The 23,666-nt window shown below is 44.7% G+C and overlaps 3 protein-coding genes across 7 annotated transcripts; all 3 read left to right on the top strand.

Moving 5' to 3' along the window:
- Positions 1 to 6: 6 nt before the first annotated feature.
- LOC108923201 (glycogen phosphorylase, muscle form-like) lies at positions 7 to 1,152 on the top strand. The gene is made up of 3 exons (XM_029257586.1): positions 7 to 107; positions 218 to 284; positions 566 to 1,152. Exons 1-3 carry the CDS (start codon positions 88 to 90, stop codon positions 713 to 715), a joined length of 237 nt encoding a protein of 78 aa, XP_029113419.1. The 5' UTR covers positions 7 to 87; the 3' UTR covers positions 716 to 1,152.
- A 1,819-nt stretch (positions 1,153 to 2,971) lies between these two features.
- Positions 2,972 to 9,696, top strand: LOC108923003 (ubiquitin thioesterase OTUB1-like; the record flags this gene model as incomplete). Its single annotated transcript, XM_018733441.2, is given in 8 exon segments — positions 2,972 to 3,036; positions 4,212 to 4,272; positions 4,451 to 4,460; positions 4,463 to 4,548; positions 5,050 to 5,168; positions 7,725 to 7,809; positions 8,733 to 8,927; positions 9,282 to 9,696. Coding segments are annotated over 8 exon segments (819 nt in total), but the record flags the coding sequence as incomplete, so codon positions are not given.
- Positions 9,697 to 10,673: 977 nt separating this feature from the next.
- Positions 10,674 to 23,535, top strand: ctc1 (CTS telomere maintenance complex component 1). Of its 5 annotated transcripts, XR_001965186.1 has the most exons (25): positions 10,674 to 11,290; positions 11,882 to 12,045; positions 12,313 to 12,553; positions 12,659 to 12,879; positions 13,105 to 13,240; positions 13,637 to 13,918; positions 14,926 to 15,054; positions 15,178 to 15,404; positions 15,528 to 15,681; positions 16,073 to 16,270; positions 16,485 to 16,620; positions 16,869 to 16,980; positions 17,056 to 17,445; positions 17,538 to 17,668; positions 17,929 to 18,018; positions 18,804 to 18,941; positions 20,465 to 20,520; positions 20,698 to 20,801; positions 21,004 to 21,157; positions 21,497 to 21,571; positions 21,718 to 21,880; positions 22,017 to 22,081; positions 22,174 to 22,327; positions 22,574 to 22,709; positions 22,947 to 22,977. XR_001965186.1 is itself a non-coding variant. In XM_018733544.2 (24 exons), the coding sequence occupies exons 1-24, from the start codon at positions 11,249 to 11,251 to the stop codon at positions 22,829 to 22,831; spliced, it is 3,798 nt and encodes a 1,265-aa protein (XP_018589060.1). In that variant the 5' UTR covers positions 10,674 to 11,248; the 3' UTR covers positions 22,832 to 22,940. The 5 variants fall into 5 exon arrangements, 3 of the variants coding, with proteins under 3 accessions (XP_018589060.1, XP_018589061.1, XP_018589059.1); XR_001965187.1 differs by lacking the exon at positions 21,497 to 21,571 and having other exon boundaries at positions 21,664 to 21,880; positions 22,947 to 22,978; XM_018733544.2 differs by lacking the exon at positions 22,947 to 22,977 and adding an exon at positions 22,824 to 22,940 and having other exon boundaries at positions 17,056 to 17,668.
- Positions 23,536 to 23,666: the final 131 nt, after the last annotated feature.

Below are 23,666 nucleotides of genomic sequence, written 5' to 3'. Positions count from 1 at the left end.
ATTCCTGAGCTGAAGCAGGCCATTGACCAGATCGCTGGAGGCTTCTTCAGTCCTGAGCAGCCTGACCTCTTTAAGGACATTGTTCACATGCTTATGCATAATGACCGGTAGAAGATCTTATTAATTGGAACACAAAACATGTCAACATGAGCCGATTCTTTGACAGTTAGTTTGAATGTTGACTGTCACTGACAGCAGCTGTGTATCTGTGATACAGTTTCAAGGTATTTGCAGACTATGAAGACTACATCAGGTACCAGGAGAAAGTTAGCGCTCTGTACAAGGTTAGTGCTTTCTCCAATGTTAAGATGAAAATATAAACCATACCCAGTCTTTTTTTTTTCTTGATAGGGCCCAGTCTAATGTACACGTGTTGCATTTTAACCTAAACGGTTATCATTACCTGAAAATAAATGTTTGATGACACATTAATACACATAAATGTACATAAAGATTATATTGCATGTATGAGATTATGGGAAAATAAGTTGTTTCTCTTTGTCTTATATTAACCAAGTAAAGCATTCTATGTTTAATCTTTTTCATTCTGTAACACTCCCATCAGAACACCAGAGAATGGACCAAGAAGGTAATCTACAACATAGCTGGCTGTGGGAAGTTCTCCAGCGACCGGACCATTGCTCAATATGCCCGCGAAATCTGGGGAGTGGAACCAAGTTTTGCCAAGATTGCTCCCCCAGATGAGCCCAACTAAACACTACCCAGACCCAACATCTACAATTAAGGAGTAGTAAGAAAATGTGGGCCTTTAGGCTTGTTTTAATTATGCTTAATATTGTATTTCAGCATTAGATTTGTGAAGTTAGTGATCCCACTCTTGCTAACTGGTTCCCAAAATTTATCTTTTACCAGTTTTAACCTTTCATGCAGTAACTAAAGTTTTGAGCTTTTTTAAAAAAAAAAAGTGAAGAATTACACAATAGGCAGTCCCTTATGCTTTTGTACAGCTAGAGTAAGCTGTTTTGTCTTAGTGCTATGTTCAGATAAGATGTCAAAGCCCATATTCACAAAAAAAAGTACACTGTGAAACCAGAGGGAGGCCCTTACAGAAACAGAGCCTGGTTGTACATCGGCAACAAACTAACCTTAGAACTACACCTGCAAATGAGGGAAGGAGGAGAAAAGGGGGGGGGGGGGGAGTCCACTTGTCACCTCAAATGTTCTGTTTGTCCTTTCCTTCCAGCAGTGAGAAAAATGCTTTTTGAAAGATCCCTTATTTCTCTCCTTTGTGTTTGTTTGGTGACGCACATGCACGGAAATCTCTCGTGTTCATGTTTCCTTGAAGGTTCAGTGTGTGTAGACACTATAAAATGTTTAATGTTATAAATACTGTGACTTGAGAGTGCATGTGATTGTCAAATAGTCTTTATACACTGTTGTAATGTATATTAGTATATGAATTAGAAAGAAATCTAGGAAATGAAGGTTCATTGAAGGAACATATAAGAAATGAAGGTTCAAACACTAGCCTATTAGTAATCCTGCTAAACAAACACACAACAGATCAGACAGGAGGCTTTTCATATGTTATTTTATTTGTCCACCCTTAACCTTCAGCTCTCAATCATGTCAGTGTTTGTGTTAGACTTAAGTTTTGTTTGAAATGACTTACAAGAGTCTATAAATACAGTAGTTAGACTGAACACAGATTAGTGTGGTCTTGTTTTAAGTAGAGTGCTGTTTAAATGTTGTGAACCCTGTAGAAATTGTCATTCTTGTATAAGATTGTCACTAGACAGAATTTATAAAAACCTAAATAAAAATAATGGTTTCATTTACACACCTGAAAATACTTACTTGGTTTAACCAATGGAACTTGGGGTTCACTATTTTGTTATAAATACCTATAAACTGATTTGAAGGTGTCCCCCTTTCTAAATTTCAATGCTCAGGAGGGGTAAATAGCCACTGGCACTTGGACCCCCAGAGCTCCCTCCCCACCTTTCAATTGGAAAGGAACACACACACACACAAAAAAACTCCTAACATGCCATGGCCAGTAGACATTATAGCTTTAATAACTGCATGCTTATCATAGCAATATAATGTTACCTTTTCTTTGTATACCTCTGATTGGTTGTTCAGCGCTGAGTATCACTGAGAAGAGCACAAAAAAAAAAAAAAAAAAAAAAAATTTTTGCACCTGTACTAGTCTACTGTTTTTTCCCCAACTACACCACGACTAAGCAGCATATGGAATTGTTCATTACTCACCTATATATATTGCTGCCGAAGGAAGCTCCATTGTATGTCGTGGTGAAAACTGAGCCAGGGATTACCCATACTTTGAAGCAGCACTATAAATTAATTAGGCTAGGGCAACTGAATAGAGAACAAACCTGTACAATCAGAGCCAGGCCCAGGGGTTCCCATCATCGCAGCAGGAACAACGTCGATGAGTGAAAACTCTGTTTTTCGCATGCTTGACTGCTTCTTAACTTAAGCCCTTCTCAAGCACGTGTTGTGTGGGGGAAAGAGAGGGAAAAAAAAAAGAATGAAACAGAGTAATCCGAGAGGGAATGTTGTGTGTATGTATGTTGTACGTATGTCCACAGGCACGTACTGACTGACGAAAAAGAAATAAATACGTTATGCAAACAACGTCGTGAATAATCTTTCAGCAAGCGCGAAAGAACGGGCACCGCGTTCGGGGTAACGGCGCATATTCGAGCAGCTCATGGACGCCGTGCGTGTAAGAGCACGTAAATAAAATAAGTAATAAGCTCTCACCTGGATCGATCGATCAATCGATCGATCAATCGATCGATCAATCGATCAATCAATCAATCAATCAATCAATCACTTAAATGAGCTTTTCATCATCACTGCCCGGCTTCTTACGTGACCCGGAAGAAAGAGAAGATTGTGACTCGGAAGCGAAAAGCGCCAAAAGTGGGCGGGAGGAAGCGGACTTTGACCCGGAAGAGAAGAACGGCACAAAGTGGGCTGAAGGAACCAGATTGGAGATCAAAATGGCGGAGGAGCAGCGGGAAGCAACGCCGACAGAGATGGAGGGTGAGCGAAAGCGTTTTATTGCAGGAGAAGACAGTCCGCTCACAATATAGCTCTGCAACGTAACTTTCTAAGCACAATGTTGCATTCAACAAGAGTCGTGGAACCGAGTTTAGGATGGAAACCTAAGTTATGCTGCAGGAGTGAGTCAGACTCAGTCAGATCATCACATCACTCAGCAGGCAGGCAGGCAGGGGGACCGGACTGTGTCTGCTGTTCCCGAGCGGAGCACAAAGAACCGGCAGTGCCATGCCATTGTGGCTTCAAGATGATAATCCTAGTATTACTAATAATGTCGCAGATACGCTGACATTCTGAAAGTGAATCTGAGCTACAGCCAACTCTGTTGTGTGTTATGCTCAAAAAAGTTGCTCGATGACTGACGACAGACAGGATGATCTGTCGCAGATGACATGATGATGTAACAAATAACATAGTCATGTGTCAGAGAACATGATGAAGAACAATAGAGACACCGTTATCAGAAATACACTCCGTTTGCTAGGACAGAGAAGAGGATGGAACCGCTAGGTTTTTATAAAGTTTATGTTCACGGAGAGTGGTGCGCTTTCCCCACCGTTGTCATGGTAACTGCTTGTTACTCTTATTAACAGTTAATTTAGCCGACCCTTCTCTCCAAAGTGACTGACTTTTATTTACCCTTTTATACACCTGGTAATTTTGGAGCAATTTAGGGCAAGTACCTGGCTTGTAGACCGTACTACAGCTGGAAGTGGGATTCAAACCTGTGACACTGGGTCTGAAGGCAGCAGCTCTAACCCTACCAGCTGCCCTGCTAGTTTTCCTCTTATCTGTCTTTAAATTTGTCTAACTTTTGTTATCAGTAATGCAGTAAATGTTCATAGATGTAATATTAAAAAGAAGCAGTGAAAGAGGTTGATTTGAGTTTAAATAAGACAAGTTTTAATGGGCCTAGAGGTCCTGGGATCAGTTTCCCTTCATCCATGGTGAATGTGGCCCTTGCAGACCATTTTGTTTTCTTCATATTTGTCAATGAAAACATTAAATAACCTCAACCCTTAGCTGCATCTGTTACACTGAGCTGTAATTTCAGTGCTAGACCTAAATGTCTCTGTCCTGTGTTCATTTTCCTCTCTGAACACATCCCTTTTCTCTTGGTCTCTGACCAACAATGCTGCTCTTCCTTGCTTTCATAGGGGTCACTGTCTGGCTTACGATGAGGCCATCATGGCCCAGCAGGACCGAATTCAACAGGAGGTAAAACTATGAATGTTTTCAGCAGTTTCTAATAAGCAGTGGTCACATGGGTCCAAATTAAAAGCAAATTAGTGTTATGTCTCACTGGTCACCAAATGCTTTAAGTGCAGAAGGAGAAATCCTTTGTGTTATGCTGTTCCATGGAATATTCACTGATGCACTTGTTGTGTGTTTTCAGATAGCCACTAGTAACCGTTAGTGTCAGACCGGCAGGATCTCTCAGTTCTCTCTAAGGAGTACGCCCAGGATGACACCATTTACCAACAAAAGATCAAGGTGAGAACAGCAGAATTCAATGTTTCTAAATTTTCTAATTATGTTCCGAGTGTTATTTTACAGTTCTTATTTATTTAGCAGACACTTTTCTCCAGAGCGACTTCCAATGAGCTCTATGTAATGTTACCAGCCCCACACCTTATTGACCAAGGTGGTTTACACTACTAGATACACTACTTACAGTGGGTCACTCATCCATACATCGGTGGAACGCACTCTCTCTGTCGCTCACACACTACGGGTGAACCTGGACAGCAAGTCTTTGGACTGTTGGAGGAAACCAGAGCACCTGGAGGAAACCCACGCAGACACGGGGATAACATGCAAACTCCACACAGACTGAGCAGGGCTCAAACCCACGTCCTCTCGCACCATCCATGCACTGTGAGACAGCAGCACTATTCGGTGTGCCACCGTGCTGCCCAGTTATGTTCAGAGTGATTTATATTTATGTAGCAGATTAGTCATTTAAGTGTAATATTTTGTATTGATCTATTTCAGGATTTGCACAAAAAGTACTCGTACATCCGGAAAACAAGACCAGATGGAAACTGTTTTTACAGAGCTTTTGGTTTCTCACATTTGGAGTCACTGCTGGATGACAGCAAGGAGCTGCAGCGGTGAGGTTCATGACTCCCTAACACACTAGAGCTTGTACATTTATAGTATTTTCAGTTTGTATATATTCTGTGCTTTGAATAATTCTGGTTTAAAAATTGTGTTCTTTATAGCTTAAATAACCTCTCATTAGTTTTCTGGGATAGGAGACCCTACTTTTTAATACAGGCTTTCCTTGCATAACCATCATAACTTTTTTGTGGAAGTGTTTGTGAGCTGAATTCTTGTAAAACTGGCTTTTAATTGCCTTTCATTTAAATGGGGAAACATCCATATGATGGGCTGGCATCCCATACAGGGTGTATGCCCCCTAAGCCTTGCACCCAGTGATTCTGGTATAGGCTCTGGGTCACTATGACCCTGGTCAGGACAAAGCAGTTACTGAAATTAGATGGAGGGGTTAAATGGGAAAAATAATGCTTTTCTGAGCCACAAAACATAATTTTTCTTTAAATAGCAAAAAAATTCAACCCTTACCTTATCCTTTTAGAACAGAACAAAAATCTGTCAAAACAGTGTTTAGAATTTTGAAATGCTTTGGACACCTTTAAATGCAGGCTTAATGACCCATATGTTTAAAATCACTTGGACATAATAAATTTCTGTGCTCCTTTTCCTCCTTATTTATTACAGTTATTTTCTCTTTTTTGTTGTTTATGTTGTTCTCTGCCAGCATGGTAGTACTTCTCGCCTGTGCGTGTTGATATTGTTAGAATGTAGCTCAGTCTGTGTGGAATTTGCATGTTCTACCCATGTTCAGGTAGGCTGCTTCTCACTACTCTGGTTCCCTCCCACAGTCCAGAAATATGTGTCAGGTGAATTGGTGACTCTGAATTGCCTGTAGTGTGTGTGTGTGTGTGTGTGTGTGCGCGCGCGCGCGCCTGAGCAAATGTGCATGTATGTGTGGCTTGCCTTGCCCTGAGATGGACTCTCCTGTCCACAATGTACCCCACCTCACACCCTGTGCTTTCAGGATAGGCTCCAGAAACCTCCACTGGACAAGTGGGTATTGATATTGGATGACTGATGGATTTTGTAGTTTTACTGTTACCATTTTTAATTGTGATTGTTAGAGCACCTTACAATAATGTCTCGCACTCACACACACATATTGTCTGAACCGCTTGTCCCATATGGGGTCGCGGGGAGCCGGAGCCTAACCCGCCAACAAAGGGCGAAAGGCTGGGGGAGGGGGGACACCCAGGACTGGACACCAGTCCGTCACAAGGCACCCCAAGCGAGACTCGAACCCTAGACCCACCGGAGAGCAGGACCTAGTTCAACCCACTGCGCCACCGCATCCCCCTTACAATAATGTAATTATTCTTATTACTTCTGAGTTTTGTCATCAGTGTGCTGAGCCATTTGTGACGTATAACTTCTTACAAAAGAATAGTATATCAGGGCACAGTACTTGCTGTTGATTGTTCCATTGAAAATAAGAAGGGACAAAAGATGCACTCAACTTGCCGTGAAATAAAGAATAAAGGGCACTGGGTGCTTGAAACCCCGTTGAATGTGCACAGCCATGCCATGTGTGTGCTACTCAAAGTCAAAGGCTCATATTTTGAAGTTTCTACTCATACATTTGCATTACTCTTACGATGTGCTTGTTATAAGATGTAGATTTTTCAGAAATGTTAGAATATGAGTGACATTTGTTTGTAACTGCAAATTTCCATAATATTAGCAATTGTTGCACAAACACAGGCTGTATTAGTGTTCTGCATAGCACTTTTTATGTATAATTATTCTCCTTGGTCACTTAAAGTTATATTTTTTTAAATAAATATTACTTGCATAAGGTTTTACATTATTCATGTTAAAAAGTTTGCATCAAATAGTTAAGAGCTTTTTTTAAAAAAAATTAAGTTGATAAAGCAAGTTGGATGTAGTGTTGTATCTGATACGGCTCAGCTTAGTCTTGAGTTGCTTTTATCTTTGTTCAGTCTCCTTCCTCACGGCCTGCTTTAAAGCGTTTATCAAAGGTCATATAAATAGACACTTAAACACAAGAAGAAGCACAAATAATGGAATGACGCAAGAAGGCAATAGACAAGAAATGTGCTGAATCTGGTAAAGAAACATGTGGAGGGTAGCTGGCTGCCTGTCCATCTGGCCAGTTCAACAGTATGCTGTTAGGAAAAGACGTTGTGTATTTTGGAACCGATTTGTGGAACAGGCAGGTGTTAGTCTGGATCTGATGAGCAAGCAGTGGTCACTGGTTCAAGCAACACAGTCAGTTCAGACATGCAGGTGTTAGGCCATTTTCTTGTTCTTCAGTGAAAAGGTCTTTCATCTTGGGCGCATCAAGAAAAACAAAACTTACTGCATAAGAGAACAAAGCTATTAGCTGCTTTGCTTAATTGCTGTCATTTTTAATTTTTTTTTTATGTTTCATATAGGGCTCTGGTTTTATACCTGTCTGAAAAGTACTTTCCTTGCTCTTGTAAACTATTTCAGAGCTTTGCAAATAGGCTTATGTATAGGAAACCATTCTAGCACTAGCACTGGTGTTTTCTTCACACTCTTACTGACTTTCATGTGGTGCCTCCAAGGTTCAAGGCTGTGGCGGCCAAGAGCAAACTGGACCTGGTGAATCAGGGCTTCACAGAGTTCACTATTGAAGATTTCCACAACACAGTGAGTCTTGTGCTCTTGCAACCCACACATCTACACACACTACTATGTTCAAGTTTGCATCACGTATATATTCAGCCAAAGCGCCTCGTAAGTCATCGGGGCAGCTGGTAGCGTAGTGGTTAGAGCTGCTGCCTTTGGACCCAAGGGCAGCAGGTTAGAGTCTCCCCTCCGGCTGTAGTACCCTTGAGCGTGGTGCGTGCCCTAAATTGCACCAGCTGTATAAATAGGTAAATAATTGTAAATCACTTTGGAGAAAATGTCAGTTAAATGAATAAATGTGAATGTAGGATTGTGAACATATACAAAAGAGCATGAAGAAAATGTCTTATCATTTTATACTTCTATGTTAAAATGAGGGCAGCACAGTGGTTCAGCAAGTATTTTGCCATCTCAGCACCTGGGTGGTGCAAGAGAACGTTGCTTCGATCCCTGAGTAGTCTCTGTGGTTTGCACATTCTCCTCGTGTCTGTGTTTCCGATGGGTTCTCTGGTTTGTTCCCACAGTCCAAAGACATGCAGTTCAGCTGAACTGGTGTCTCTAAATTGCCCATAGTGTGGGAACGAGTGAGTGCATGTGTGTGGATACCCTGTGATGGAGTGGCATCCTATGCATCGTGTACCCCGTCTCATCCTCGCACCCAATACTTTTGGGATAGGCTCCCATTCACTGTGGCCCTGCTCAGGACAACTGAAATTGTGATTGTTGAAATTAGAAGGACAGATTTAAAAAAGATTTTGATTATGAAAGGTGGTGTTTTAAAAAAAATTCTGCTCCACTATACTAACTAGCAGGTGTTGAAAGCTCCTGGTTCAGCATCATTTTATCAAGTATTACACCAAAAGTGACTAAAGTCCATAATTCTGGAGATAGTGGAATGTCACGCTCCATGTCATGTCATGTCCCTCTTCATTTTTTGTCCCCAGTTCATGGACCTGATTGAACTGTCTGAAAAGCAGCAGTCTCTGGGCGAGCTGCTCGACTCCTTCAATGACCAGAGTGTTTCCGACTATGTGGTGGTTTACCTGCGGCTGCTCACGTCCGGCTACCTGCAGCGTGAGCACGCCTTCTTCCAGCATTTCATAGAAGGAGGGCGCTCAGTGAAAGAGTTCTGTCAGCAGGTAACGTGTGTGAGATCTTTGTGAACTTGGTAGAGTGCAAGTTTGTGGATCGGTGGCCTTCGCAGGGCTATAACGTGGGACTTTACGTAAGTGCAACAGGCTGCTTTTTGGCAGTAATTTACTGTCCTTCACTTTCAAAGTTTTGCTTGAGAAGGTTTAAGTTTACAGCAAACCTGCTGAAAGGGCCTTTTTTTTTTTGCTGCTGTGGAGACTTATTGTTGCACTTTGGTGTAATGTTAACAATGCGGAAAAGAGCATTGCTTCAATTCTTGAGAGGAAACAAGGTAAAGAGAGTAATTGGCCTGTACTATTGTTTGGATATTTGCTGTCACATTACATGTTTCCCTTCTTCAGGAGGTTGAACCGATGTCCAAAGAAAGTGATCATATCCACATCATAGCCCTGGCGCAGGCGCTGAACGTGTCCATACTGGTGGAGTACATGGACAGGGGGGAGGGAGGCACAGTCAATCATCACGTGTTTCCTGAGGGCAGCGAACCCCGCATTTTTCTGCTCTACAGACCAGGCCATTACGACATCCTGTACAAATAACAGCGTCTGTCTTTGAATTGCACAGTTGGACACAACGGCTGTGAAGAAACATGCATCTGCAAAAATGACAGTAACATGTTCAAGAACACAACACATCGTGCCCCGACCTTCCCCCCCATCACAAAAACTGAAATAAAATGTTTAAATATAGCAATGACTCCAGGCATTTAGAGTTGTACAGTTTTTTTTTGTGATTGTAAATGGTGTTGATTTGGCCTTTTTTTCCTTTTTTTTTTTTTTTTTTTTTTTTTTTTTAAGTTTTTTTTTTTTTCCTTTGTTACAGTTTTGTGTTTTATTAAAGGGATTTTGGTCTTGTCAGCTTTGTATGTTTTCTTGTTACATCTGCTTGGTTTATATTTACTCATTTGTCATTTGTTAGTATCTTTAATGGAGAATGTCTGTCTCACTGTTCTTCCTTGTTATCATTTGTCCCTGAATTCAAATGTTGCATTTATTGTCATAGTGCATTTTTTTCTGCTCACTTTTTTCCATGTAGTCTCCATCTTATAAAATTTACATTTATTCATTTAGCAGACACTTTTGTCCAAAGCGTCGTACATCTCAGCAAAAGTACCATTTATGCATTACATTAAGAGAAGGAGACATGGCTGCAGACATGTGACTCTCAGCAAACCTAGTTTGTTACCTTCCGCTTGCTGCAGCGACGTTCATCGTTCGAGTAGGTGCATAAGACACAGGAGAGACAAATCCCGATACCCTCCCACCAATTGTTTTTTTTTTTTTTAAATATTATAAGATACACAAATAAGCAGTACAATGCGAGCAGAGTAGTGGCTGAATAAAGGTTGTATCTGGGGATGCTTATGGAATTACGACGCGTGAACAGTTACACCGTAAATGAGCTGGAGAGATCTTGGGCGAAGTGGATCTGGAAAAGGTGGGTCTTCAGACCCTTCTTGAAAACAGACAAGAGTTTCCGCAGTTCTGAGTGACGGGGGAAGGTCGTTCCGCCACAACGGACCTAGGACCTAGAACCGAGAACCTCCGAGCTTTGCCTCTCGTGCGCGGGACCGCCAAGCGAGCAGAAATAGACGAGCGAAGGGGTCTGGTTGGGGTGTACCGGTTGATTAAGTCTTGTAAATAGCTGGGAGCAGTTCTATTGATGCATTTGTACACAGTAACCAGGGTTTTGAATTTGATTTGAGCAGCTGTAGGAAGCCCGAATAAAATCATATTCGCTGTTCAATTGATTGTCATAAAGCTTGCTTAGAGTTAGTTACACTACTAGTCTAAGGGTCTGGAAACTTGAAGCGTGTCTCGAACAGCAGCGTATCTCCGTGTACGCTGCTGTTTTACAGCTGAGTTCCTTGTTAATATCCGTGACAGAGCACTTAAAAGAATGAACGAGTCAGCGCAGCGCAGCACAGCAAAGTACAGTGAAGTATAGTACTGCGAATGGCTCGGTGCGCTTCGGTGAGGCCTCCCGGGCGCCAGGTGGCGCCAAGTATCTCGAAACGCCTCTGGGAGACGAGCGGAAGTAGAGGGAGCCCCGCTTTTACGTCAGAACCGTGCCGGGGCCTCCAGAGCAGTAGGTGGCGCTCGTCCCCAAGTGAAGACGCGCGAAGCCTGTTTGAAAGAGTTGGTGGGAAACGGCGCGATGCACGACGATGTGGAATAATAATGGATTTAACTGCAACGAATTTCCACGAGCCTCTCCTTTCTGGAGAAAATTGCTGTGAAGCGGACATGTGAACCGCACGCGTCGTGCGTTTTGCAGAGGAAAGACACTGACTGAGGGTACGAAAATCATGGATTCGTTTCTGCGGGAATTTAAGGACAAAAACCGAGCGGTAAGAAGAAGACGTCGCTCACGCTGCTGCAGTAACTTATTTATTATACATACATACATACATATTATATAATATTTGTAGTTAATACTAGTTAATCTGCTTACACGTAGAAGAAGTAAGTAATGAAATTACATGACAGTGTGACTGACAGACTGTCACAGGTGCGTGTGTGACACAGACACCACAAGACAAGACACGACAGACAGACACAGACAGAGTCACACAGTGAGTGACTGAGTGTGACAGAGCTGGCCGAAGGCAAAGATGATGATCAATGATGTGACCTCTGACTCTGTGACTGACTGTCCTGTGTGAGCAGCAGGGGTAGCATTTTCGGTGTTTTGTGCTCTAATAATTTATTTATTTTAGTATGGAAAAGACTTCCTCAACAAGTCTTCAAAATCTTAGCAGAATCAATGAGTGACTCGGCAGAAACAAACAAACTAGCTGTGACCCAGAGGTGAAAATCCTAATGATCTACTGACTGAGCGATGGAAAAAGTCTGTATTGATTTAATCAATGTGCTATTTTCTGTGAAGTGATGCTTAACTCTGCTCTGGGATGTGAACGTTCTAATCTACCTCCTTCCAGGAGCTGCTGTGGCTGCGTGCCCTGTACCAATGCGTGGTGGGCCTCGTTGGGCCGGAGCCGAGCCCCCCGGCAGAGCACCGTGTGCTTCTGCTCGCGCTGGGTGCGGTCAGAGCTCTGCGGCAAACGCTGGGCTCCCATTGCGACGCGCTGCCGCTGAGCTACAGGTACTGTAGAGTCTTTTGGCGTCTCTGTGAACTCTGCGGGAGGAAATCTTGTTTCTTGTTAAGGATTGCACTCTTCGGGCAGCTCTGAGATATAACCCCCACCTGGCTGTCTCCAGAAGCGTCGAATTCTCCGAGCTCCATCGGTGTCTGCGTGTCTCAGGAAAAGGCTTTTCTCTCTATTTTTTCCACGAAGGTCATAATATTGTACGTTCGTGAGTGAGGCCTAAATGACAGCTGTTGATGGATTGTTTATTTTTCCTTGCGCAGGCCAGTGTCTGTGTGTGAACTGGTGAGGAGGCAACTCGTTCCCTGCTGCAGTCAACTGACCTGGAGCAACAGTCAGTACTGTGAGTGGGCCGCAGATGCTGAGCGGCTGCAGCCCGAGGACGTGGCGCTACCACGGGAAAACCTTCTGCTCGTCGGTTATATCACTGACCGGGAAATCGAGACGTCAGAGTGTGATGGGATTCTGAGAGCGAAAGATGCAAATGCCAGTGTTAACTGTATGGTAAACGGACACATCTTGATATTACATCACAGTTTTGATTTTGCAGCTCTGCACACGTGCTGTGTTCCTGTGTCCTCTGATGGTTTTGTTCTCCTCCTCCTCCAGATGATCAGTCCCTCTCCGATGTGGCTGGACCAGTTTGTGCTCTTCCCCAGTTGGAGTTTCATTCCTCACAGGAGCTGTGGGCTCATTCAGGACATGAAAGGACACTTGGAAATCGGTGCCTCTCCCATCCCCCTTGTCCTCCAGGGTGCCTCTCAGAATTTGCAAGGGACTTTTACTGACCTTCTGGGAGTCGGTGAAGCAGCCAGGTATCTCCAGCAGAGGTGAGGGACAAAATCAAGAGAATCATGGACTACATAATTTCTTACTGCTGGTCACTGGAGGTACAATGTTAAAACCTATAATGTTTGTAAACAGTTCTTACTCCTCTTGTGTGTGTAATTTACCTGTGTGATATTGTATTTACTCTAAAAATATTTGTTGGCAAAAATGCATTTTTGTGGTTTTGTTATTGTTCCTTTATTACAACGTTGCTGTGTGTGTTGCAGCCATAGGCACAGAGGAGTCCGTCTGCACGTGTGCGGTCATGTTTCAGCTGTTTGCCCTCTGCTGGAAATTGCCGGGAAGCGCCTTTTCTGCTTCTCTCTGAGGGAAGGGGAGAACAGCGTGCCTGTCGTAGTTCCAGTGAGTCACTGGTCCACGGTTGCAACTTCCTCAGCAATGGGAAGAAGCATCTCATATCGCGGAGATGCCGAACAATTTTTCTCAGTATCTGCTGGTCTGTGTCTGTCACGCTCATTTAAAGCAATGTGATGTAAATAGTGAGATATCACATTGTGGATCTTCCAGATATGATCATTAAATCAGACATATAGCCTCCACATCTCCATAGCACTGTAAAAATGGAGAGAAGAATTGGAAAATCATGTCCTTGATAGTGTAGGGCTTACCCCGTTGCCTCTGACTTCATGCCAGTTTACTTTTTAAAGCGCACTTGACAGGCTGACAGAGAAAACAAGAAAAACAATAAAAATATTGCATCATCAGCTGTCTAACTGTCATACTTTTCTGACCCCCCAGGATTCAGGTCATGTTTGCTGGGAACTGTTTTTGCATGTTGGAGACCGTGTGTGTATCTCGGGGCTGCGTGTCTGTGCATTGCGAGCATGGCATAGCCATAGGGTGCTTTGTGTCACCCCTGAGTCGCACTTGCGCACCCCGCAGACACCCCAGGAAACACACTCAGCAGGGATTGAGACGTGTGTTCAACTGGAGACATACACAGGTCCACGCTGTGCTGAGGAGTATCTACAAACTCGCAGCAGAGCAAGGAGCAAAACCTCCCGGATCATCAGTTACAAGGTGCATAAATGTGCCTTGTTATGTTGTTGTACAAGTGGGTGAATGACTGTAGGGAATTCAGTTTAGATTGGCAGACAGCTGGCAGCATAGTGTTTAGAGCTGCTGCCTTTGCAGCCAAAGGTCACAGGTTTGAATCCCATCTTTGGCTGTAATATCCTTGAGCAAGGTACTTACCCTAAATCACTCCAGTAAATTTACCCAGCTGTTTAAATGGGTAGATAATTGCACAAAGTGCAAACACTGAGTCACTTTGGAGAAGAGCGTCAGGGAAAGGAATAAATGTAGCGTAGTGTGCCTGGTATTGTAAGTAACCTTGGTTAAATTCCTGCTAAATACTAGTGAATAATCATTGTAAGTCACTTGAGAGAAAAGCATCAGCTGAATGAATAAAAGTAAATGGCTGATGTCACTAAGCTGTATACTGGGAGGTGCTTGAAATCCAGATTCAGTCCCCGTAAATGTGACGAAATGTCTTATAAACTCAAGTAGGGATATTAAGTTGGAGGGTATTGGTATAAATATTAAATTGGTGGGAGGGTATCGCGATTTGTCTGTCTTGTGTTTTATGCACCTACTTGAACGATGAACCTCGGTGCAGCAAGTGGTAGGTAACAAACTAGGTTTGCTTGAGACTTTCATGTCTACAGCTATGTCTCCTTCTCTTAATGTAATGTATAAACTACTTTTGCTGAGATGTACGTTGCTTTGGACAAAAGCGTCTGCTAAATGAATAAATGTAAATGTAAGTGAAATTCCTTCTAAAGTCAAATTCTCGTAACTCGAATGGGCATATCTGGATAGTATGACAGTTTCTTGTTTTTCCTCTGAAATGTTATAGATGTACAGCTATTTTAGTAATTGGACAGATTTATAAATCATTCACTCTTCATCAATCTTTCGACTCATTCTGCTTCCTCGTTTTTTGGAGTCCATTTTACCTGTCAATCGAGCCTACTCTTCATTTAATTGGCGCACACACCACATCAAAGGGTTTGTTCCTATTGCAGGGGGTCCTGACAAGGGTCCTGGATGCTGAGGGGGGACTCTTTGAGCTTGACGGGAAGGTGGGGCTGTGTGTCGCCTATCAGCCCCTTCAGGAAATGGCCTGCAGCTTCAGACCTGGAGCTCAGATCGAGGTGAGAGAGACGAGCTGCCAATGCTGTGAGAAACCCTGTCCCTCATGAACCCATCCCTCTGTCTGTCAGATCCTACTTCCGTCCTTCAGTAGCTTGTTGCTGTCACCCTTTTGCTCGGCATAGCTCCACAACGCCCACTTCCTGCATCGGCCGTCCCCCCATGGCCCCGCCGCCCTGCTTTGCCTGTGTCTGCGCTCCAGCCTGCGCGTCACAGCCTTTAGCCGTGTGCAGTCGAAGCCGCTGGCCTGTCCCAGCCCCACCACAGCTCTGTTGCGGGTCCTGCTTCAGAACCATCTGGGCATCTCGCAGTACCTGTGGCTGTGCCACTGCGTGACAATGCTGAAAGAAAGGTCAGTGCTGCGTGTGTGTATAAGACAACATCTCAGACATGATTATATTTCTTTACATGCAGTATTAAAATTAGATTCTTTGAATGCCTTTTTTTAATTGGTGTTATTTTGGCTCTGCCCCAGACTGTGCCCCCGCTGGATACGAGCAGAGCGTGTCGCTGTTGTTGCAGGCAGGGTGCTCAGCTGTCTGCTGCCGCCTGACCCACACAGTTGGCAATGCAGGAGGGACATTTACATGGAGATGCTGGAAGAGCCACACAGCTGCCCTCTGTCTCAGGTGGGGTCTATGGAGGCCTATGCATACGTGAAATCATATTGATCCATTTGTCGGCTTGTTGGATTCAAGTGCTCGTGAAACTGGTTCTCCCCATCGCGGCAGAACAGGCAGTTCTCACCTGACCTCACACATTGTTGGGCTTCATTGTGTCAGTCTCTCCTCCAGCACTGGGATCCAATATCGGTGCTGCTTCACTGAGAGTTCAATTCAGTTCAACTCAATTTAATTTTTTATAGAGCGCTCTTGTCACACTGACATAGAGTGCTGAAGAAAGGCAAAAGGGCAAAGAAGCAAATATATCGGACAAAGAAACAAAATGTGTCCAGTGTAATTTCTAGTTGCATTTTTGGATCCGTTCTCTGACATGCATCCAATGTGCTTCCTGTCTCAGTACAGAGAGAGTGACCCCCAAGTAGATCTGCTGTCTGTGGAGCAGCTCCGCCTCTGGATGGAGGCAGAGTCATGGGCCTCGCTCTCCCTTCCATCACTGCTGCCCCCATCAGCCCCCCACCTCACCCGTGCCGAACTGAACCCCCTGCTGTCCTGGTCTGTTGACACCCGGGGAGCGTGGAGCCTACCCATCCCCCTGGTGAGGGCACTGGTGTTCAGAGTGTGCAGGGGGAGGGAAGTGCAGCACACACCCACACATGTACCATCCTTGGATTATTTTTATTTGGAGTCAATGAGAAGCTGAAAGACAGAGCCTTTGTGACACTGACATTATGTGAGTAAGATGTGCCTCATTTTGTGTGTGTGTGTGTGTGTGTGTGTGTGCGTGCGCGCACATACTCGTGCTCATACAGGTCGTTGTTGGTGTGTTGGGGGCTTGTGTAAGGAGGGGGTGTTTGCAGCTGCGCGACCAAACAGGTTCAGTGGACCTTGTGGCTGTGGAGAGGAGAGGTGGTTCATATGGAGCGGTCAGCGACACAGCCTGGCTAGGTGAGGCACCCAGTGATAACGCACGCACGCACACACACCCACACACACCAGCGTGCTTTAGGTTCCATCTGCAAGGAACTAAAGGAAGTTCATGTTCTGTTGTTGTGAGGATTGTAAATCACAGTGCAGTGCTTTTGACCAGCTTCACAGACATGGTCACAACGTTCCTTTGTAGTCATTTTACTCAGCTGACAGGGCTTTGTTGTTATTTGGTTCCCTCGCTGTGAGGGTATCGCTGTTTTGTCCAGGTCGCTTGGTGTGTGTACAGCACCTCACCCTGGTCATGGAGAAGTTTCTGAACACTGACTTCCCCTCATGGACACAGTTGGACCAGGACCTCATCACACATAGGCACTGCAGGTACATTGTGCACACTGACAGTACTGTGTGTGCACAGTTACACAACACTCAGATTCTCTGTTCTCCCTCTGTCAGAGTTTATATCCAGCTCTGCGTAGATGACCTTCAGGTCCTCAGCCCTTGGAGCGGCACCATGAGCTTCCGAGATGCACTGCAACAGGAAGCGGGAGCAGCAGGCAACCAGGGGACCAGCAGAGACAGGAAGGGTATGGGTGGAAACAGTGCAGGCAAGAGTGACAGGGAGCAGCCTGAGGAGCCTACCACTACAGGGGCGCGCCAACAGGACAGGAAGGAGAGAGCAAGGCAAGAGGAAGACGAGACACCAGCGCCTGCCAAGAAACCAAGGAGGGCTGACGACTGGAGCCACCTGGAACAGGAAGAGGACTGGAGCTCTGAAGCGGGGGGACAAGAACAAGATCACAGCCTCCCCAGGGCTCAAAGGTCGCATGTCCAAGTGCAGCAGAGGTCAGACACTACAGCTCCTAGTGCCTGTGTGTCTCTTGCGTTCTGTGTCGAGTCCAAGGACGGACTTACTTCCCAAAACATTCACGCTGCAGCCGCAGAGACTGGACACTCTGTGTGTTTCCGAATGTCCATCGTGGTGCTTGGAGACGTTCAGCGATGGAAAGAGAACCCCAGGAACTGTCCGCTGGAGTCGAGGGAGTCAGCAGGAGGTGCTCTGCCAAAGGTGCGCTCCGTATGCTAGATATAAAAAGAGGAAATGGGGTTGAGTGGCTGTCCCTGATTGTAGCTACCTGCTCTGAGCTCTCATTCTTCTTACGTCGTCAGTACTCCTTTAACATTCAGCATTGCAGGGATATAAATTCATTTGTATACTTTTTTTTAATGCTGTAGCAGGTCAGGGTCACCTCTCTAAGGTACAGTAGCACCTGTCCTATCACTCAGCAGCAAAGTCCACTCACTTCCTCTGCTCCCCCCCCCATCCAGATGGATGTGCAGTTTGTGGGCAGCTCTGTCTGCTGGTTCCCGCTGCTGCACCCCGGCTCTGCGTACCGACTGGTTGCCCCACACACACAGGTGAGACATAGCAGTCTGTCTGTGACTGGTGTGTCATGTCTCCTTACAGGGTGCATTACCCACAGATGGCTGGTGGGAGGATCCATTCAGCACCCTTCAACTTGTTGCAGGCAGCTGACTGTGGGGTCTGGAACACATTCTGTCTAATGTGGAATTCAATAAAATTTTTTCAATTCAATGTATTTTTATAGCACACTCTTCTCACGCAGTGACACAGAGTACTTGAACACAGGCATAAGACAAAGAAATAAATACATCAGAACAAAGAAGACAGTTGACTACAGATTAGCTTAATACAAATGCTTTTATAAAGCTGTAAGCATGCCTGCTGGCCACAGGGGAAAGGAACAAAAACTCCCACCTGGAAGCTGAAGGAGGGAAAAAACCCATGGGGGTCCAAGTTCCAGTGGTTGCCCGCCCGCCCCCGGGCATTCTATATTAAATAAGACTTCTAAGCCAGTTACAGGTAATAATGGCATTGTTGCTGTATGGTAGCTTGATTTCCCAGTTCAACAAGGTATCTCGTCCATCGTGGCGGTTGGTCATCATCGTCAGTCAGCAATTGAAGGGAGGCAGCCTATTAGTATTCATGTTTGCATTAATATCAATATCAGTATTAATGTTGTAATCATTTATTTAATATCAGTATTTCTACTATTAATATTTACTGGTGTAATGAAATGGACCTCAGATGTTTATGAGAGGAATATGTTTCTGCCGAGAGAGTTTTATTGTTTCTCTTATCTAATATTTGCTTGGTAATGCATGAGCTTTTCCTCCTGTAGGACCCTACACTGCTTTGTGGTACTCCAGTTTCAGTGAAACAAGGAGTTGTGCTTCACAGCGCCCCTTCTCTGCTGATCCAGCCCCACTGGCGCTTTTACACACTGCCCCCTTCACCCAGACTCTCAGGGCTCCTGCAGGTCAGTTGAGGTCATGGCTGGGTTCATTAGCATGTGTGTCTTTCCAGGTCACAGACATCTCTGGGTACTGTCCATACACTTGCTGTGCATGTCACATTACAGTGAAATAAAATTGCAGCAGTTTTTCATGATGCTTAGGTGAAACACACGTAGTACGTGACTTACGACTTGGACATCCACCTTATAATCTTTCAGCCCCAGCACTTGGTAATGTCTCTCTAATGTCTTATTCTATTTTAGAACATGAATGATGTCTGAAAATAGTGACAAAATACAATAAAGCCCTATCATAGAACGTAGCATTCATGCATGTTAATTGTTTGTATATCCTCATGGTCTGTATAATACAGTATAGTTCAATTTGAAGCTTACAAGGTCATTGGATCGAAATCTTGTCATAAGTCAAGGACCTCCTGTAAATTTCACGTCTTCCTCTCTTTACGAACATAGTTGGAACTGGAAGCCTGTTCATAAATTTAAGTCCAAAATCGCTTATTTATTTAGAAAATAAACAACTAAATAAGATGTAATTAAAGATAAAACTAGTAAATAAATGGAAAAGTAATTAAATATTTGTAACTCAGGTGTTCATAACACAAGGAGTCAGAGTATAGCGGGTTCAGGTGCGTTTATTACTTCGTGGCTCTGGGTTCGGAAACTATGTTCAGTTCAATTCAATGTATTTTTATAGAGCTCTTCTCGCACAGTGATACAGAGCACTTTAACACAGGCATAAGGCAAGAGAAACAAATGCAGCAGATAAAGAAACAAAGACAGTTGACTACCAACTATTGTAATTTAATGCTTTTATAGAGCTATAAGTATGTCTACCAGCCAAGGAGGAAAGGAACAAAAACTCCCAAGTAAAAATCGAGGGAGAAAAAACCTCAGGGGGTCCGAGGGTCAGTGGCTGCCCCCCCACCCCTCCTGGGAAATCTAGATTAAGTAATAATTCTAAGCCAGTTACAAGTAATAATGATATTGTTGCTATATGGTAGCTTGAATCCTCAGCTCAGCATGGTATGTCTCATCCATCATGGCAGTTGGTCATCATCTTCAGTCGGCATGGGGTATGTCTGTAAAGGCCAGCCTCCTTAGGTCTTATGTAGGGAGACAATGCTTAACAAGAAGAAATAGTTAGTAATTTCTAACTTGAACAAGTACATTTAATTTGCATTGGTACAAAGGCGGGAAAAAACAAACGCAGGCAGGTGGAATTACATTTCGAGGTGGAATACCTGAGTAAACATGTAAGTCTCAAGACTGGATTTAAAGGCTGATACAGACAGGACATTTCTGACAGTAACTGGTAGACTATTCTATAGTTTAGGTGCTCTATAACTAAAGGCACGACCTCCTACTGAGGTCTTATTGATCACAAGTACTTTAAGGTAACCTGCATCTAATGAACCAAGATATCGTCCTGGGATATAAGAATTAATGACAAAGAGTCAAAGCTCCTTAATGAACTCCTTGTCTTTGCTGGTTTCATTGAGTCACAGTGTCTGTCTGTCTGTCTGCAGGAAGCCCGACCCAGAAAACATGCAATTTTGTCTGTATCCGAAGTCCTTTACTGCAGGTAAACGCCGAAGTGAGATGAACAACCACACTGCACACATCACATTAACACACTTATTAGACTAATGAGCAGCAGAATCTCCTTTCATCACCTCGCATTCTGGTTTCACTGGAACCTGTTTGGGTTCATCTGCCTCATGAAGCCTGGTGTTCTTCTGCTGTCATTTTCCTTGTCCAGCACTCTCCTCGACTTGGTGTCCTTCGAAGGGCTCATTTCCCAGCGGACACACCTGCAGCAGAAAGGGAGGACTGCAGGGCACCCCCAAAACCACGGACCCAAGGGTGAGAGCCTATAAAAGCAACTTTAAAAACTTCAATGTGAAGACATTGAAAAGGTATAGTTTAATGTATTTCTGGGATGGCAAAATATGACGCAAGTACATTTGCTCCCCTGGCACAAAACACACACACTTTGGCATCATTGCTGACCCCACTTTGGCATTTATGCCCGTGATCACATCTGCCTCTTCCTGCATGTGGCCAGGACTACCTGTCAGTGTGAGGCTCACTGTGCAGGACTTGAGCTCACCTGGCCAGTGGATCCACGTCTACCTGGATCTCTCGGAGAGGCTGTACATCCCAGGACTCCTCCCAGGAGCCAGAGTGCTCTTTTCTGCCTTTCAGTGCGTCGTGTCCAGGTGACGAGCAGCACAGATGACTTCTGTAGCGCTCATGTGGGTTAGGGTTAGTGTGTGTGAGTGCGCACGCCCATGCATGGACACACAAGGGAAACACTCTTTAACAGTGTCAGTTCTGCTGAGTCATTATTTTTTCCTTCACTGTGTGCAGTTTATTTATTTTACATACCAGAGTATGTGTTGTATGTTTCTGTTTCTCATTTATACAGTTTTCACAAGGGTAATAATTATTATTATTTATTATTGTTATTCTCTGTCAAGGTTGATACAGTGTGAGGTTTCTCTGTCTTGTGTCCTTGTTGTGTTTCTGTGAGGTCAGGGGTTTGTTACTTTTCGCAGGGTGAGAAATGTTTACTGCCGCTCGGTTCCCCTCAGCTGCATCACGGTGAACGCACTCGGTCAGGTGCACTGTCGGTTAGTTTCCTTTCTCTGTTTCTGGGGTCCTCATCACTTCCTCTTCTTTTTTCCTCGTTCACCACATCCTTCACTTTGTTGCTGCTAATTAGCGAAGCCCGGATCTTGGACATGGATTTCATGTGAGCTGCTGTGTCGGTCTGCAGGCAGGACCCCCCTGGACCTCGTCCCCCCACTGTACTCCTTGGCGAGTGGGTTCAGGACGGGGCGCAGCGCTGCATCGTGGGCCAGGTGCGGGTCCACATTGTGGTTCTGCTGTTCTTGCAGCTGCAGTGGACTTGCTCTCTTTGTGGGAGCATCTTCAAACAGGTTGGTGCAAACGGCGCTACGAACCGCAGCGTTTACGTGTAATGGACGGTAAACCCAGAGATAAAAAAGCACAGCAGAGGTGCCTTGATGAAGCCCAGACTGTATGTGTGCTTGAGAAGTTTTCCTGCTGTTACAGGACTCTTGTACCCGAAGCACCAGCAGCTGTACCTCTCACTCTGCAGTCTTCCAGGCAGAGGCAAAGTAAGTGTGTTCTCTACCGCATGTTTTCCTCCTGTTCGCAGCGCACTTACATATTCAGTGCGATGCGTCTGCATGTCGTTGCTCTTCCCCAGGGCTGCAGTGGAGGACGGAAGTGGTGAAGCTCATGTTTGGTTCCCGTCTCACCTCACTGCGCCGCTGCTAGCTTTGGGAGCAGCGGAGTGGGAAGGACTCCAACGTTCTGTGAGAGTCAGAGGTCACGTCCGAGTGCATCGAGGAAGGAATGTGGTGAGAAATGATATGCGTTCCAATCTATGCCATTTGTACACGCAGCTGCTTGTGTAATGTGTGCTGGTTAAAACCGTACTTTGAGAATCAGCTGTCTGTCTGTGTCTCTTTTGTTTACTGCGAAATGTACGTCACTTTGGAGAAAAGAGTGTGCTAAATGGATAAATGTACATGTAAACTCCCCCAATTTTTTCCAGTCACACAGTCAGTGGAGCAGAGCGATTCTCACGGTTGTGCTTGCTGCAGGTAGATGCTGCTGACCTAGATGACCCCCTGCTGCACTACCTGTCCTGTCTCTGCATGTGTGCAGCTGTCTGCCGCCCTCTCACCCTCAGCTGCCAGCTGAAACACCGTTCCCAGAAAGCCCTGCATCTCCAGGATGGTGAGCAAGGACACCACAAATGAAACTCGACAAAGAGACAGCCTGCACTGTTTCTCTCCATATGACTTGCTCTCTCTCTCTCTCTCTCTCTCTCACACACACACACACACAAAGCTGAGTGAATTTGGCCAAGAAGAAAGATGTGACTTGTTGCTAGCAAAATTTAGTTTCCTTCAGAACTCTTTTCTGTGCAGGATGTCACCCTGTGGGTCCTTTCATGTTTACTCTGGTTTGTAGGCAGCATCCAACCAAAGAGAGTCCCCCGCGGAGACAGAGAGTTCGTCACGCGTGTTGCGTCCCCCCTGCAGCTCACCTGCACCGAGCTGAGTGAATGGGAGCCCTGCTTGTGATGCAGAGCAGAAGTGGACAGAGGGGCATAGGCACAGAGAGAAGGAAGGAGGCCACCTTCAGTTCTCGCCCCTGTGGATTCATAGATATTGGAAAATGCATTTTTACCCCTCAGTTGTTGTTCTCTCCATTCATTGTATTAAGTGGAAAAATCATGTGTCTTAACTGGCTCAAGTAGCTGCCCTGTTCTGCCTTCACCATGGTGATGTCCATGGTTATGGGTTCAAGTGTGGATGTCCTCTTTCTGTATGCCACTCTCCACTAAACACGTTTGTTTTGTAGCTGTAGTTTCTGTGTTTCTCTGTCTCAGGTGTGATGAGCTTCAGCACAGCCAGTTGTGTGTCTCCACCTTCACAATGTGAGCCCTTCAGTCATCAGCACAAGAGATGACTGACTGCTGCTCAGTCATCTTGTACATGATTTTTTTTTTTTTCCCCTGTGAAACAGGCCAGAAACACTGGAAATCTTTGTTCAATAAAAGCAGTTCCATTACTGCTGAGAACAGAATTTTTCAAATCTCTGATCCACTTTTTGTGCCATTAAATTTGCAAGGGACATATTGCTCTAATTGCCTTCCAACTGGTCCGAGGAAGCCACACGACCGTTACC

This window comes from Scleropages formosus, chromosome 13 (assembly GCF_900964775.1).
Source record: "Scleropages formosus chromosome 13, fSclFor1.1, whole genome shotgun sequence".
In the NCBI taxonomy this organism is placed as follows: Eukaryota; Metazoa; Chordata; class Actinopteri; order Osteoglossiformes; family Osteoglossidae; genus Scleropages; species Scleropages formosus.
Note: the sequence above shows the minus strand (reverse complement) of the source record. Positions and strands in the feature narration are given on the sequence as shown.